This window comes from Apteryx mantelli, chromosome 2 (genome assembly GCF_036417845.1).
Source record: "Apteryx mantelli isolate bAptMan1 chromosome 2, bAptMan1.hap1, whole genome shotgun sequence".
NCBI lineage: Eukaryota > Metazoa > Chordata > Aves > Apterygiformes > Apterygidae > Apteryx > Apteryx mantelli.
In genome coordinates, this window is record NC_089979.1 from 58,191,488 (window position 1) to 58,209,324 (window position 17,837).

Consider the following 17,837-nt stretch of genomic DNA (forward strand, 5'->3'; position numbering starts at 1 on the left):
AGGAAAATATTACTTCCATCCTCTGGTTAGATCCTCATTTAAAAAAATGCTTTACAACTTTTCTGTTATTTGGAAACGTCAAACCAAATTCCCCACTATTATAAATAGGTACAACTTTGTTGCCTTAATTTCCTTGACAACAATTTGCAAATTTCTCTCTTCAATCTCATCTTCTGCTCTCCATTTAGATTTAGCTCTCTAGTAGCTCAAAAATATTTAGTTTTTAACTATCCTTGGCCAACTTAGAGTAAGAATATAAAAACTGAGCTAGTAATTTTTCTTCTAAAATCCTTGCTCATTTTCCATTCTCTGTAACTGAAATCATTTTATCATACTCCCCATACTTATGTAACAAAAGCAAAAAAACTTTTAAACTTCTTCACTTTTCCTTACCCAGTATCATTAAAATAATTAAATTCTAGCATCTTAATGCCATAGTATCCCTTCATGTCTCAATTTGTTGTCTTTTATCTCAGTCTAGTCATTCATTATCATTTTTGGGTACCAGCATATCTAGTCTAGATATGAGGTTTACTAGTGTGTTAAATGCTTTTATGAAGTACGGTTGCATACAATTCAAAAAAACAGTGAAGTAATCTTCATGGCATGTGATAGCAGTAGCTCCATCAGTTACTATGGAATATATTTTACGGTTTGTGAAAAATAAAGGCACTAAATATCAAACCCTAAATTGCCAGGTTTATCTCACAATCAGACAATGGTTTCTTTATAATTCTGTTAGTTGTTTAGATATCCCTGAACAAATTCTCTTCACAAAGTGGACTGAATTTGACTTCTTATTGCCAAGACCAAACTACAGTGAGGTGGAGAGAATCAAAACTCCTTTTCAAAATGATAAAACTAATCTCCGGTTAAAGGTGCAGATACAAAAAAGGTTTTGGGAACGGTCCAAATCTGACTTGAATCAAGAGAATTTGGGCATATCTGATTTCAGGAAACATCGCATCATGATTCTCTTTTCATAGCAGTACCTATTGATCCAGTTGAAAACTGGATCCCAACTACAAGGCAATGAAGCTGTCCTAATGGTTTGAGCACTGTTTTGGAACTGACATAAAGTATAGCTAAATAGAAGTGCGGTTTGATTTTATCATCATCATCATCATCTCATGGTTCTTTATTTATTATTGTCTCTAAACCTACTAAGTGCATTATTACTATTTGGATTTTAGTGAACGAATTGTTTATTTTCTCTGTGTTAACATTTGTCAGCTATTAAAGTCAGCTTCAGATTAACCAGGAAATAAAATGGCATTCTACACTTATGGATGAAACATTCCTTAAAAACAAGGCACTGGACCAATCTTGTGCTCAATGATATAAAGACTGAAGGGTATTAAAGAAATACTAGCACTACTCTTCCAAAGAACTGCATGATCCGGTCTGGGAGCTGATACTGCAGGATGCAAACTGGAAGAAAGCGCTTGCGTTAGCAAGGGGCTGTCTGGAACGCAGCAGGTCAGCGGTGAGAGTATTCAGCCCTCAAGAGTCTCCAGCTGGTTTGGTTAATTTGTTTTGTATGGCCCTCAGACTTCACACCAGTCACTACTGGTTTATAGCTCATGCCCAGACCTGAGTCATTTGTAAACTGTTTTCTTCAAAGAAAAAGTCTCTGTTCTGCTTCCTCTTCATAGTCTTTCATGTGATCCAAAATGCATCTTATCTCATCAAGTGCTTCTAACTTGTCTTCAAATTCCTTCAGTTGTTCCTTTTCTGCCTCCATCAAATTCACATTCTTTGTCCTCCCTATAAAACCTTTCAAACTTGACCCCTATATACCTCCTCTTCTCCTAGAAGCAGGTCTCATGTTCCTTTGCGCCACAGCACACTCAGGGCTGACCTGATAGTACTCATTAATAGAGTAAATCATAAAATAAAAAAGTAAATGTACTTTGCTAAAGAAGTAAATAATAAACTGATGTGTTAAATGCTTATTGGATTTGCATCACTAGAGAGCTCCAACATTAGAAATAAGGTAAAAAGAGAGTAAGTATACCCCAACTTAATATCTGTTGAAGAGAGGGAAATGGCAATAGCTCTGGCTCAAAGAAGGGAGAAAAGGGAAAGCAGCTGCAGCACCGGTCAGGAGGCAGCAATATAGCTTGAGGATGGTGAAAAGATGGGGACAATAGTGAGAGAAGGCAGGTGGGGACATGGGTGAGCAGCTGCAAAGGGCTCCTACGAGACGGTGAAAGCAGAGGAGAAAGGAGGATATGGGACAATGGTGGCAGTGACATACAAAAAGGTTCAGCATTACTGGGTTGGGTATGCATAGCCAACTGAACATGTTTTTGAGATGGTTCACAAAAATGACGAAATCTATCACTTACTGCCATCTACTGGAATATAATATTCATGTCTGATTCACACTCTACTGATACTATTGCAACCACTTTTAATTGTTTAAAATACTTCTTTACAAAAATGCAAAGTAAGAAATCCTCCCCAAAGCCCATACATAATTTAAACTGAAGAAAAAAAAAAAGGCCTCACACGTAACATAGGCCTGGGGAAGGCTGTCCAAGGACAGTAAGGTTGCTGCTTTCTGAGTTGCCAAGACATTTATTGTGATTTCTCATGAAAGCTTGCCCTTGTATTACCTAGAAAGGAATGCAGATATTATTTTTCTTACATGACTCCTAGTCAGGACTGATTTCGTTCAGTTAGGCCTTATCTGATGTCTCTACTGCTTGCCTGTTCTCTGTGGGAGATTCATTATTTAACATCACTTGGGTTAATTTTGCATGTGGCTATAGAATTCGAGGACACGCCCTGACTTACTCTCAAAACGCAGAATAACTCTGGGCTTTTCGGGCGCACCGGCAGCCTTCAGCAAAGCGACGCCACACTTGAGACAGCTCGTATTTACATAGCCGCAATGAAGGCGCTCTCCGCCTGTTCTGTGGATGGGCACGGACGTGAGGAGTACTTCCCCCCGAGGACGGGTCAGCCCCCATGGAGCCTCCCACCGCCGGGCAGCTGGGGAGGGCGGGCCGGCGCGGAGGCGAGCGCCGGACGTGCGGCTGCCGTCCGTCTCAGCGCTCCCGGAGGGGGCGGGACGCACCAACGGCCGAGAGCGAGGCCCCGCCCCCTCTCCCGCCCCTGCGGCGGGCGGCGGCGGAGCCGCGAGCCCACGCGCCGCCGTTCTCTCGGCGTCTGAGCACACGTTGGTCGTTGCAGGAAGGGGAGGAGCGAGCGAGCGCGCGCGCCGGCGCGGAAGGCTCTGGGGGCTGAGCGCGAGGCGACGGTGGCGGCTGTTGCCCCGCCCCCCGCGCGAGGAGGGCGCGCGCCGGGGCCGGGCGGGTCGGAACGTGGCGGCTGCGCCGCGCCGGGCCGAGCCGAGCCGAGCCGAGCCGATGTTCGTGGCGCGCAGCATCGCGGCGGATCACCGCGACCTCATCCACGATGTCTCCTTCGACTTCCACGGGCGGCGCATGGCGACGTGCTCCAGCGACCAAAGCGTCAAAGTGAGCGGGAGCCGCCGGGCCTGGGGACGGGGGAGGGGGGGGAAGGCAGCGCCTGCCCGCGGGAGCCCGCAGCGGCGCGGCCTGCCGGGCCGCTGGCGGCACCGGGCGCGGCCGTGCGGAGCTGCAATGCCCGGGCGGCCGCCCTTCCCGTCCTGGCGGGCCTGCAGGCCCGAGGGAGCCCGTCCCTCCCCCCGCTCCGCCGTGTGGCGCCGAGGCCTTGGGGCGAAGCGTCGCCCCAGCCGCCGGGTACCGGCCTTCGGGCTCCCCCTGCGTCCGGGGGGCTGCGCTGGGCAAGTGCTGCAGAAAGCCCCAGCTGCAATTCTTGAGCTGAACGGGTGCGCCCTCAGACTTGAACGGCAGGGACGGTAAAGCCAGGATGTACTTATACGTAATACTTCCTTTATATTTATGCACGTGCACGCGCGCACACACACACACACACACACACAGTAGAAATGCACGTTTTTTTCGACCCTTTGCTGCAGCTGGGAAAACCACGCAAACACCCGATCCTCATTCTTAGATCTGAAACAGGATCAGTAGTTTCGTAGTTTGCTGTTTTCATGTCGCATGGGATGATGGGACTGTGTGCCCAGTACCCGGAAAGGCCCTTCCTATCGGTATTAATTGGTCTAAATAGATAATATTTTTTCTCCTGACAGCTCTTGCCTTTTTTTTATATATCCTTAAAATGTTGTGGCTATAGCAATGCAGCTTGTTATGTTGCTTCATCTGAAAAGCTACATTTATTTGAGGGCACTAGGGGAGGAAGCCACTGTCTCATACTTAAGTGCTAACAATCAACAACAAACTGAAGTGTTCTGTGCATGCTCAGACAGATAAAATGCTGGAAACCTTAATTTCACACTCCTTTAGAGGAACTAAAATCATGATAAATGAAAAGTTAATTGCTTTATCCATTATATGAGCATAGGGAGAAGATCAACAAAATTTCAAGAGTTACATATTATTAGATTTAAGGCATTCAGTTTGTAGAGGACAATAATATCTTATATATATACACACCTGGAAAATGGTTGCGAAAATGTTAGTGCTTTTCAATAAATAGCTATGTCTAATTTAGATCAGGCTTAAAAACAAGTAAACAGCCCCTCTTCCCTCCCCCACATGTCAAAAAAAACCCCTACCCAAACAAATAAACCAACAACCAAGTCAGCTTTTGATCTGGATTGAGTATGTAAAATTAAAGAGAATATACTTAAGAAAGATGCCATGAGGTAGATGAAATTTAGGAACAATGTTGTTCAGTGGTATAATGTTACTTTCCAATCATACTAGTATCTTTATAAGATAGTCTTGAAAATGTTTACTCTAACCAGAATTTTACAACACTGCTGAAATAGCAGTATATCTGTTATTTGGTATCTGTTTTAGGTCCTTTCTGCCCTAGATGGGCCCTGCAGAATAGGAATCAGGGAGAAATTATAGTGAAGCTGGCCTGGTGAATTGATTATAACCAAGGTTGTATTAGAGATCCAGAATGGCAAAAATGAGGTAATATTATTTCAATACAGTTATATAGTGAATGAGTGAGAAACAAGAAGTGGCTGCTAGGGTGTCCTGAGTTGTCTTTCCTTGATGAGATTCATGAATTCCTTCATGATTTATCTAAAAAAGTTGCAAAGATGAGGAAGATTTTTGGAAAGTTGAGAGAAATTGAGAGAATGGTTATAATTCAAGTCAGACATATTAGAAACAAGATCTGTTAACCCACTCAGATCAGTTTCTCTTTGCTGCTCTACTCTGTCCTTGGTGATTGCCAGGAGCCACATCAGGGTTTTGGAACTATCTCTGAGCACGTGCCATGGTGAGGACTGTAGGAGCACAATGGTTAAGCTGAGTAATTTTGGCATGCCCATGGAATGTGAGATCAAAGTGAAGTGATGAAAATTGTAATAATTTGTCTTCTGTAAATAATTTGTTGTTTAAAAAAATAATAGCCCTCATACTATAGTGGGTTTTGCAGATGTATGCCTCTTCCCCAGACCTGTAGTAAGGATATTTTCAAGATTGAGTGAGGTGCAGTTGTGTACCGGACCAGATAGGATTTTCTGGAGGAAAATAACTTGTGGTACATTTTTTTTTTTTTTTTAATGGCTCTTTTTCTGGTACTACCTAATAAGCTTTATATACAAGTTGTATGATTGTATTTTGATTTCTCATTAGGTCTGGGACAAAAGTGAAAATGGGGATTGGCATTGCACTGCCAGCTGGAAGGTCTGTATTGAGAATAATTACTTAGTTGCACCATAATGTCTCCAGTGTTTTGTCAAAGTGTGCTTAGTTTTTGTGACTTGTAGAGTATAAATGCTTTTGTTTCTTGTGAATACAGTGTTCCTTATAATAAAGCAGCCTTCTCCACTTCTATAAAACATCTGTAACACCTCTCACTTAAAGCAGAGGTTGATGGAGTCTTGTACTATTAGTACTTAATAATTACCTTGGCAGAATTTGTTATTAGAAGACATACTGGTAACAAGAGTAAGGAAGCTGGAAAACAATATCCATGTTTTGAATTGAATGCCTCCTTTTCACATATTCTAAAACTTAAAAAAAAGGAAGCAGCCAGTCTAGTAAATGTTACAACATTGGGCCGTCTGTGTATTTTTTCATCTTTCTGAGAAATATGTCATATGAAGACAAGTCTCTATGCTTCATTAGGATAACTGGGGTGTTCAGGTTTTCAATTGTCCTTAAACTTCTGTAGGATAGGACTGCAATACACTAAACCCTATATATGGAAATGCAAGTGAAGTTTTTGAGTTCTCTTTCTTTAGAAAAAGAAGCATTCAGTTGACTAGGTATGAAAGAGGAGTTTCTTATGAAGAAGGAGAAGATAAGTAATGCTCTGCATATGCTTTAGAAAAGTACAGGGGAGCTTAAAAAAAGAGCTTGGTAATGGCTGAAAATAAAGCTATAATTCTTGCATCAAGGCAAAATCTTACCTTGCAAGCATTTGTTGGAACTTAGCATTTAAAGAAGTAATAAATAATGCCTTGAAATGGATTTGTAATAATTAACCAATAGTAGTGAGACTTTGCAGTGCTTATAGAAATAAACAAATTCAACAGTTGCTATATAACTTTGAGCCTTATAAAAGAGGAATGGTCTTACAACTTCCTAGGATTTACTTTTTTGCAGCAGAAGGGCATGAAAATCTACTTTAAAATCATGCATGGTTGCTTGGAATAATAGAATAAGTATGTTTCCCTAGGCTATAGCGTTTTGGTTTTATCTTGCAGACGCATAGTGGATCTGTGTGGCGTGTCACATGGGCTCATCCTGAATTTGGTCAGGTCCTGGCTTCCTGCTCTTTTGACAGAACTGCAGCTGTATGGGAAGAAATAGTGGGAGAGTCAAATGATAAACTCCGAGGGCAGAGTCACTGGGTGAGACTTCAACATATTAATTACAGTTTTTATATGTTTTTGTATGAATGTATTTTCTGTTCCTAATTAATTTGTTTGCTTATCATAAAGGGCTGAAGCTTTCAAATGCTTAAACTCTAGAATTAAGCAGAAGACTGAAGATAAAAATGGTTCCAAATACTGAGTTACTGGTCACTTCTGTTTCTGCGACATATTTTCTCTTCTTGATAAAGTCAGAGAGTGCACCCTGTTTTTTTTGCGTTAATATAAAATCCTGACTGGCTGTTTTTCATCATTCTTGTTAACTTATAGGGTAAGCGCTTTAAAACCTCTGCGCAAACAGCTGAATAGCAACATTAAGACCAATGAGTGTCATTTCTATTAGCGTTTCCTAATAAGATATTCCCCTTGCAAACCTGCGGACATGATTCCATCTACAGCAGAATTAAAGTTGTGCATTTTCTTTCTCTGGGATAAGTGCTTAGTTGAGCTCTCTCACACTGTTCTTTTTCATCTTTCAAACAATAGCTCAGGTTTGGAGGAAAAACATTTCACCCCAAAATAGATTTTGTGGACAGCATTTACAAAGGGAATTTTAAATCTAAGCAGATTATTTTGCAAGTATTTTTCATGCATAATCTTATATATCTCAGTCAGTATGCTATTTTTGTCTCTAATATTTTGTTTATTTTAGGTTGTTAAAATATCTGCCGTATACTGAAGTTTTATAATATTAAAATACATAACTGTGAAAAGTTAGGTACCATTGGCACCCAGTGGGGCGTGAAAGCTGACTTTCTGCACAGAAGGCAGTTGAGACTTCTAATTTTCAGCTCAAACTCATACTACTTGGCAGGAGTGGAGGCAACTTGGAAAAACAAGGGTTTATAGTTTTTCCTTTTTCATCCTATCAAGTGTCTTTTGAGTTCACCCACTCTATCAGAAATATTTGTTTTTCTGATACTTTTTGCTGAGAAAATGCTTTAAGGTAAAATTCAGAGGGGAAAAAAAACCCACTGAAGTTTAAAAGCAACATCATTAGGCTTCACATTTAGCATTGTCACCAGTATGAATCAAGAGGACAGTTTCAAACTGCCTGTGGCCAAAGGCATGCAATAATCTCATACTGCATATTATGTCCCCCCCTGCAAGAATCTAAACTAAACAACTCTGGCTGCTATCAGTACTGTTATATCACTGTGAGTATATCCCTGTTTGGAACTGCATCAGTGCAATGATCTGTCACTTCTCCTGTAAGTTGGTGTATAAAGATCTTTTTTTAGTTCTAGATGAAAGAGTTAGTATGTGAAATGCATATGGTTAGGTGATCCTATAAAGTGGCGCCGTCAGACTTTCATTAGCTTTTCTTACGGTATAAATTTTTGATGGAAATTGCTAGCATTTCCTTCAACAATTTCCCTTTTTGTTTGCAGGTAAAGAGGACAACTCTAGTGGACAGTAGGACATCTGTTACAGATGTTAAGTTTGCTCCCAAGCATATAGGTCTTATGTTAGCAACTTGTTCAGCAGATGGAGTTGTAAGGATTTATGAAGCTCCAGATGTGATGAATCTCAGTCAGTGGTCACTGCAGCATGAAATCTCATGTAAGCTAAGCTGCAGCTGCATTTCTTGGAATCCTTCAAGGTATGTTATTAAGCCTGTAGGTGTTGCTGTATGAGAACTTAAGCAGAAGATCCAAAGAGTTCTGAAATGTTATAGAGTAAAATCCCCAAATATGCCCAGAGAAAGTTAAGTATTTGTAAGGGCTGGAAAAAAGCTGCTGACAATTCCTGTAATAAAGCCAGTCTGGCTGAGCCAAAATAATAATCTGAAGAGCTACCGAGTACCTTTTATTTATTCCACAAAGTTTAATTGAGATTTTCTTATGCGAAAGTGTTTATAAAGGGAAAATTCTTTTTTCACTTTCATTCCTTAAGAAAGATGTTGCCATAGATAATAATTTTGATAATTCGAACAAGGACATGCCCCCTGCCAGTGCAATAGAATGTATTGTGCTAGGAACTGCAGGAGTGTTGCTCTCAGAAATACAAAGCCACTGTTTCTTTAGTTGTACCCTCAGGGGCTCTGTGGTGCACTTACCTGTTTGGACAGGAAGTGTGGCGGTTGGGTAGTCCTTGCCCAGAAGAGTACATGTGAGCAGAGGTCTCCTTTTATTTCGCATCTCACAATCTCCCCCAGCAATAACAGGAAGGGAAAAAAACATTCAGGGCTGAACTGCTTTGGATTCTGTTCACTTCGGAAATGCTGAATGTCTTTTTCCTATGGAAGCAGTGGTCTGTATCCTGCTGATGCTTTTTTTTTTTTTTTTTTTTTAATTCATGTAGTTGTAATCTGTGCTGAATGATCAAAGTACAGATTTTCTTTTGATGCATTGGGTGGTGTTAAAATTGATAACATTAGAATTCATGTATGTTTACCCTGTAAATGTAACCCCTCTTCTGAAACCTGAATGAAATCTTCCTATCTCAGTAAGTAAGAATGTAAGAGTAGTGGATAAGATGCAGACTCTGCTATGTAATATATAAGAAATTCTTGACTGCAGATGACTACATAAATTCAATTCTGTTCTCTGGATAAATACATTATCATGATCTTGAATTGCCAAATGATGTTTCTCCGATATTTTATCTGTATTTGGTGTATAAGGTGGGCATTCAAGACAACAGAATTGAGGTTGCACAGATAACTGAATGACACTTACTAATGTTTTAGTGTGTTTTTTTGTTTTCTTTAAAGATGTGTGTCTGAAATCTTTTACATTTTTTAAATACTTTTTTGTTACTTTCTGTGAAATGATCTATAAATATAAAAGTATTTACTGTTTTCCCTTCTAGCTCTCGAGCTCATTCTCCAATGATAGCTGTAGGAAGCGATGACAACAGTCCAAATATATTGGCTAAGGTTCAAATTTATGAATATAGTGAAAACACCAGGTATGCTAAACAACTAACCAGTATAACATTTGTGGGTCTTAGAATAGTTCGTAGTATATGACCTTTTATTTCATTCCCATCATTACATGTGGAGAGGAGTGGTAAATGATATACTCCTCAGTTTTGTCTCTGGAGAGTTTGTCTTGGAAAAACTGCCCATAGTAATTGATAACTTATGTCCCTGTGCCACTGAATGGGAAAAAGGAAGAGAGACCTCAGAATATTTACTGATGTTAATGGACATTATGGATTTTGATAATTTTGTTCTCAGTGTGGAAATGCCAGTATTATTACCAGAGTTTTAAAGTGGGAATTGTTGTTTCTCCTTCTGTTAATTTATGTATTTAATTTTGCACGAGGAATTAATAGGACCAGAGTTAAAATTTGAATTGCCCTGCACTAGGCACTCTTTTTAAAGGCTATCTTAAATATGCTCAAAAATGTAACAGTACAATGTTAAAGAGAAAAGTATGTTTATAATGGGAGGAAGTTTTGTGACTTAACATGCTGTAAAAGTTACATGTTTCAGTTTGTAGAGTTAAGAATTCAGAACCAAAAATGCCAAGAAGTGTATGCACAACCACTTCTAAGTTAGTTAAATAATGACAAAGAACTTCTGTTTCATTCGGAATGATTGCCATGTGAATGGAGCCAAGGTGTCTTGTGGATTTATGCCTTGCTTCAGATGATGTTCTCTGTGCATTCACAATAAAGAAAAGTTGGTGTAACTTATCTTGTGGTACATGAGAATATAATGGCATGCATGTTTGTCATATAGCAAAGTAGGCAGACAGTGGTCTGCTTACAAGCACAGAAAATTGACTAAATTATTAGAATATAAATTCCTTTTAGATTTGTGAATGGAAGAATCTTTTTATTTCCCTTTTCCAACTCACAGAAATATGTTCTTTCTACTGGAAGTCTTACTTTGTTGTACGATTTAGCCCACTGTTAGTAGCTATTGTTATATATCTGATGTATTCAAATTTTAAAGAAATCAGCTTGTATTTATTACTTAAGACTTTCAATTTAGTTTATGTTAGGAAAATATTTTTATTTTTGCAAGTCTCATCGCTAATCCCTCTTTCCCTGTTCCCCTATGTGTGGTTTGTTTAAATTGCATCACTGGTAACTTGGATGACATTTAAGATTAATTTCTTATTTGCTTTTCTACAGAAAATATGCAAAAGCAGAAGCTCTTATGACAGTCACAGATCCTGTACATGATATTGCATTTGCTCCAAACCTGGGAAGATCCTTCCACATCTTAGCTGTAGCAACCAAAGATGTACGAATTTTCACACTAAAACCTCTAAGGTGAGCTTTAAAGGAACATAGTTCAGTATGATGTGATGCATACTATATAGTCTTATTTTAATAGTGTCTGGGAAGCAAAGAAATTATTTGTACCTATTTAAATATTTTAATCTATGCAGAGTTGTTTTTAGGAGCCTGATTTTTAAGATGACAAGACTATGAGCAAGACAATAGATTTGTCTGAATATCTCTTAACATTCCTAATCTAGTAACAATTGTTACATAAACTCCTTGAAGGACCTAGTCCTCTCTTTCTGTGTGCATGTTCAAGATAGACCTTTGAACACTTGTGTATGAAACTGTCTCTTTTCTCTTAAACAGGAAAGAATTGACTTCTTCTGGAGGATTAACAAAATTTGAAATTCATATTGCGGCTCAGTTTGATAATCATAACTCCCAGGTCTGGCGAGTGAGCTGGAATATTACAGGCACAGTGCTTGCCTCCTCTGGTGATGATGGCTGTGTTCGGCTATGGAAGGGTAAGAACTCTACAAGTCTTTCATTTGAAGTACAATTAGCTTTGTGGTATGCTAAAAATGTACTTAAGAAAGCTTAATACATTTTTGGGGTCTTAAGTTCCTTTTAGTTTATTGGATAGTAGATTTTAATATTCCTGTGTGCATTGGGGAAAGGAAATAACTTTTTGTGCTTGAACACTTGTTTTGTTGTATGATTTAGATTGCTGTGAATAGTTGTTACTGTAATAACTGATACACCCACATTTTTTTCTCATTGGATTCAAATGATAGAAAATTGTTTAAATTAACATATGTATAGCATTGCTGTCTTTGTCTGCTGCCAAAACCAGAAAATCTGTATTCATTACAGCAGCATTCATACAAACTGTTTTTTTTTCCCTGGATTTTTTTCCTGTTCAGATTTCCAAAGCAACAACAAAAATCAGTGACAGTTTCCTCAGCCATTTTCATTTGGTTCTTGGTTAGCATTTTAATAAGGACAAAGCTAACTCATTCTTGCTATTGAACAGAACTGAGGTTTAAATAATAGGTAGTCAGAGACTGTCAGACAGTTAAAAGGCCAAACTTTCAGCTGTTTTGAGTTTATATATCTGTATTGAAATACAATTCTAATTCACACTAGCTGCATAGCCATTGAAACATCATAATCGTTTCAAAAGTTGAGCTTCAGCAAATTAACTTTTTTGTTTATATATATATTTGCAGCTAATTATATGGACAACTGGAAGTGCACTGGTATACTGAAAGGTAACGGGAGTCCAGTCAATGGTAGTTCTCAGCAGGGAATTTTTAATGCCTCTCTAGGTTCAGCCAATACAAGCCTACAGAACTCACTAAATGGATCATCTGCTGGCAGGTAGGCTAATTAGTACAGAGAGTGAATTTCAGAAAATACTTTTCTCTGAATATTATTAATTCTTAATTTGGCTTAATATTCATGCCTATTTTATGTTTAAGTGCATGTCATTTATTGCTTTAATACTTATCCAGGCTATCCTGTTTTTGCTCTGAGGTGGTGTGTATTATGCCAGTGTTAAGAGGAAAACCAAGAAAACCATAACCTGTACTGAATTGTTCTGTTTAAATAAGTAATACAAACAATTGTTTTCACTTTATTCCTTTCACATTATTTCAAAAAAGTGTTTTTAATAGTTTCAAACAAGGAGAAACTTCATCATACTGCTGAGTAACAACTGCCCTCTGAGATATATGTTTATAAGTTAAATGTGAATACCAGCCACTATTTCCATTTTTGATTGGGATAATGCAGCAAAAGAAGTGGGGAAGGATATTTCATAATGTATAGTTCAATAATAGCATATTAGCCTTATTTTGTTTTACTTGCATTTTTGCAGGTGTAACACTAATGGAATAAAAGTTGTGGTTTTTTTTTTATTCTTACTTATTCATATGAAGTTCTTATTGCAGATGAATTTTCTTTCTCCATTATGCTTTTATTTTGTAGTGATTGCTGTTTAGTAGATAAGCTTAACTGCCTTAACTGAAATAAATCATTTTTAATCTGTCAACGCCAAAATCTAGAAATACTCTTGCTAAACTATTGAAACCTGCATTGTATGGTGGAATGCGTGCAGTCACTTTACAGGATGTGTCCTGTATAAAGACTTGATGGGACCAAATTCCACAGCAGCAACTTCTAAGTTTTGTGACCACAGTTACTTTTTCTAATGCCATGGAATTGCCTCCATTTCCATCCATATACAGCTACTAACGGGGCTTTAAGTTTAAAATATTCGTCTGTGAAGTACTATAACAGTTTGCTTTTGGGGAGTTTTGGTACGTTTGGTTTCTTTTCCCTTTGTCAGTGAATCCTGAATGGCGGTTCTGACTTCCAGACCCTTAGCTCTGTTGAACAGAGAAAGGCTTTCACATATTCCTCATAAGATAGATGGGAGAGGAAGAGGTGGTTACAGGCCAAGCCCCCAGCAAGAATGAAGGCCAAAATGATATTGGTCATCTAGTTGCAGGAGGTGCTACTTATTTTGTAGCAAAAGTGCTGAAACGCAATCCTGACTGGGAAGTGTGATATCCAAAGCTGTATAACTGTATTTGCCTGGACTCCTAGAGGGAGCCATTTCATACCTCTTTGGCGTAGGGTGTGTTTTCCCAATCTCCTTATCTAAAACTGTGCTGCTGCCAGCAAGGCAGCCTTACCCTACTCTAGTGGATGTTTATATCCTCTCCCTTAATTTGGTAATAAGCCATTGTGAAACTGAAACTTCAGCATTTTTTTTACTCCTCACAGGCAAGAATTATTTTAGACTCCTGCCATTATTCTATATTTTGAAAGTTGTTGTTGTTGTTCTTATTTAGAAATTATTCTGGGCTCCAATGTGGAATTCACTTTTTGTTATAGAATTAAGTGTGTGGCTGTGGAATTCCAGAATATATATATTTTTTGTCTTAGGGTAGAGCCTTACTGTAAAAAAGATGCATTTAACTACTTGTTTTCTCTTGTAATCACATTGGCTTGTATTGCGTAAATATCGCTGCTAACTTTTTTTTTAGTGGATTAACATTTTTAATAAAGATTTATGTACTGACATTTGTCCAAATTGGTATGATATGCGGAATTTATTTTGTCTGTGACTAGATGCTATGTTTCAGTGTTTATACATTTAAACACTTAAAACGGCTAAAGCATTGCCAGATTTCAGCCTTTGGAAAAGTTTCATGTGTTAAAACACATCTGATGATCAAACTGGGTTAACAGTCAAAGTTGTTTTAGAATGATTGACAATGTAGATTGGGGAAGAAGTCAGTAGTGCTGTATTGTTATGCTGATAATCATGTGTCTAGATCTGTGATACAATTTCCCTTCTCCATTTGTATTATGTCCTTTTTAACAGAAAGCAGAGCTGATATCAAGCTAACTGGAGTAACTTTGGTGTTTTGCTGCTTGTTGCATGCACACAGGAATGGAAAGTGAACTCCTTTTTTCCCTCCCCAACGCCGTTTGACCTCTCCCAAGACACCAGCAGCCAGCTAACTACTAAACACAGTTCAAAAGGCCTTTCTAAAACACATTGTATACTTTTTTTGTACTAGCCAACACAGTTTGATACTGTTAGAACTTCTGATAGAAAAATAATTAGGCTCCTATGGAAAAAATTTCCATCAAAACAGCTTTTTGGAAAGTTAAATTAAAATTAAATTAAAAGACTAGTTCATGAGTAAAAATAAGATTTTTTTGTCCTTGATTGGGATGGGAGGAGGGAAGTGAGCATTAAAATAGTTTTCATTGAAATTGTTTCGATAGCTGATTGTTTTACATTTCATAGTGTTTAATATCTGATTAAGGTTCCCAAACATCACAACTCTGTAACTGCTTTGTAATATATGAAACTGTAGTCTTAAAGGAATAAGAAAACAGTGTGCTTTGACAATTGTACAGATAGTAGCTTTTAATAGTTTGGTATTGCTTCATTTATAACTTAGTACAACTTCAAATAAATGTTTTGTAAGTACTGTCATATTTTATTCATCCTAACGAAGAGTACTTTTTCTGATATGTATTTGTACGTTCCTGTGACAATGATTCTATGGAGTAACTAAAATTCTGAGCATAGTATCCTAAAAAAAGCATGCATATGAGCCATACAGAAATCGAAAACCAAAATGCAGCTTGATGTGGATTGTCCCATAATTTTATTAATCACGTAGCATTCTTCTCTAAGTCCACAGAACTGTAAACAAGACAGAAAAACCTTTAGGTATCTAAAAACTATACTAAAATGCGCAAGTATTACGGGTAAGATATAATAAAAATGGCAGGAAAATGACATGAAATGGCATAATTCTGAGCCTTGCATTTACCAGAAAAATTTTCTCTGACGATTTTGCAGAAATATGTAAATACATACAAAGACTGTATTTCATTGGAAGTAGTTATTCTCTGTAAATATATATTATTAAATTTAAAGTATTGTAAAAACAAAATGATTGTTTTTACGTCTATTCTAGAAGTGCTGTGAACTTAATCTGAATTAGATGCGTATGCAGAACATGTACTTGCATAATATTTAATGCAACTTTTGTTGCATCTTTTGTTGCAAATGAAGCGTTACTAAAAGCTGTTAACAAATCACAGGAATTCTGGGAGAGTGAAAGCAGGTTAATAGTTGTGCTACAGAATCTCTTCAATTTCCAAAGCAATCTATTCTTTGGAAAATGTATGCTAGGATTACTTTTACAATATTCTTTTCTATGAACTTCAGTGGAAAAGGTTGTACTTTCTATTTAGAGAACAGCTTCTAGATTTGTCTTGTTTTGAATTACAGCCTTGATTTCTGCTATTATGTTCTATTGGTTTTGGCATGGATATACTAAAGCATTTTATTTTAATTTTTTTTCCAGCATGTCTTTTCTCCCCTTTGGTTCTCCTTGTATTTACTACCTTTCTCTTTTTCTTCTGTTTTTTGTTTTGTTTTTGTTTTGGTGTTTTGTTCCTGTCTTAACTGTTTCAGGTATTTCTTTCCCCCTCTGGATTCCCCACGGGCTGGATCGAGATGGTCCAGTCATGCCCAGCTCCTTCCTCCTCCTCCTCTGATAGAGCACTCTTGCGATGCTGACACTGCCAACCTTCTGTATCCACACCCTCGCAGACGATGTGTCTCTCGGCCTCTTAATCTATTACCTGAGAATGAAGGGGTTTAACATACATTAAATAAACTTTAAAGGGCCTTACTCTGATGTTTGCAAATACTTCAATTTCTGGCTGCTTTTGTTTCTTCTTTCCTACAGAAGATTTTCAAAAATTGGGGGCTTTATTGCATGTTTTGCAAAACAAACCACAATATTTGGAACATGTTATTTGTGCTTTTGCAGCAAAGGAACAATTTAATCTGTACCCTTTGAACTATAGCAACACAAACAGTATTAACCATGAGCTATCTACAGAGTAGCTGACTTCAAAGTGCCTGTCTTTGTTATTATTATTATTTTGAAATCAGTTTATTGTGGTCTTGATTTTTTTTTTTTATATTGCACTGACAAATGTGAAACTTACTGTCAAAATTCAACATGCCTTCAAGAAGCTGTTCAGTAACTAAAGGATGATGTTGGATCAACTCATAAAAGAAACCATTCCTGTGTATACTGCAGCAAAAAATAGTTTGGAGCCTTGGGTTGCTTTAAGAATTTTCCATCTTGCTGTATAAATATTTAAATTTTATAATTGTATTTGACTAATAAACTTATTTTAAAAGGTCTTTATTAGTATGCTAGTTTTATAATAGGCTAATTTTTTTCATAACAGGTTCTTGCTCAAGGAGCTCTTTGGATTCAGGTGTCCATTCTCAGGACTTTGCTTTTATAATGTCACGTGCCATTCTGAATGTATAATGGCACATCTTATTTTTCTACCAAGTGTTACGCTCTTTGACTTTTCTCATAGTGTGCGGAGGGTCTGCAGAGAATTGTTAGATTTCAAATCAAATTATCTCTTTCTTCAGTGATTGAATAATTTATTTACAACATCTTGAAGAAATAGTACTGACTTTAAAGCCCTGTCTTTAGTGTGTTAGCACAAGAAAAGCCTTGCTGTGGGTCAACATGTTGACATTAACTGTCAGCTTTGGCTGGCTTGAGACACAGGAAGGGGAAGGATAAAACTGGACAAGTTACCACATGGTATTTCTACATTAACATTACTCCATTGCTGAGCTTGTTTAGCAGATCTTAGTCAGGAAGGATGAAGGTGGATGTTCTGTGCAGCACAAAAAGTGTAGCAGAGTATTTCCTGGTTGTTGATGTGCTTCAGACTAGGCTTATACTGATGGTCTCATCTTGGAAGGAGTAGTGTATGGAGAGGACAGCCTCTATGTTTGCTATAGCAAATTCCTGTGGGTTTCACTTTATTCTAAAAAAATGTGTTTGCTCTTTTATTATAAAGCTTTCAACTATTTTTGCTCAGATACACTATACATTTGTTTCTCTGTTTATCTTTGAGGAATTTAGTTTTAGTTTACTAAAGAAATGCAAGGTGGTAATGGCACTATGGAGCGCACAGAGGTAGGCTGCTGCTAATTTTCAGCTTGCAGGAATACAATTGTGAAATACCATGTGTATAAAAGCAGTTGCTTGTACCTTTTTATCAAGAAGTTAATGTTTTTATGGAACCATGCCAACTTTTGTATGGTAAATGGCAACAGAGATGTCATGTGATTAAAAAAAAAAAGGTTTAAATG

At 37.8% G+C, this 17,837-nt stretch overlaps 1 protein-coding gene across 2 annotated transcripts; it reads left to right on the plus strand.

The window, feature by feature from the left end:
- Nucleotides 1-3,274: 3,274 nt before the first annotated feature.
- Nucleotides 3,275-16,859, plus strand: SEH1L (SEH1 like nucleoporin). 2 transcript variants are annotated; one of them, XM_067290734.1, is made up of 9 exons: nt 3,275-3,488; nt 5,676-5,726; nt 6,752-6,898; nt 8,311-8,522; nt 9,734-9,832; nt 11,009-11,149; nt 11,471-11,628; nt 12,334-12,484; nt 14,499-16,204. In XM_067290734.1, the coding sequence occupies exons 1-9, from the start codon at nt 3,378-3,380 to the stop codon at nt 14,509-14,511; spliced, it is 1,083 nt and encodes a 360-aa protein (XP_067146835.1). In that variant the 5' UTR covers nt 3,275-3,377; the 3' UTR covers nt 14,512-16,204. The 2 variants fall into 2 exon arrangements, with proteins under 2 accessions (XP_067146835.1, XP_067146834.1); XM_067290733.1 differs by having other exon boundaries at nt 3,277-3,488; nt 16,116-16,859.
- The last annotated feature ends 978 nt before the right edge of the window (nt 16,860-17,837 follow it).

Bases quoted from the DNA above. Each gene is read 5' to 3' on its own strand.
- SEH1L (XM_067290733.1), top strand. From the start codon at position 3,378: ATGTTCGTGGCGCGCAGCATCGCGGCGGATCACCGCGACCTCATCCAC. The intron at 8,523-9,733 runs GTATGTTATTAA...TTTCCCTTCTAG, and splicing joins ATTTCTTGGAATCCTTCAAG to CTCTCGAGCTCATTCTCCAA. The intron at 12,485-16,115 runs GTAGGCTAATTA...TAACTGTTTCAG, and splicing joins AATGGATCATCTGCTGGCAG to GTATTTCTTTCCCCCTCTGG.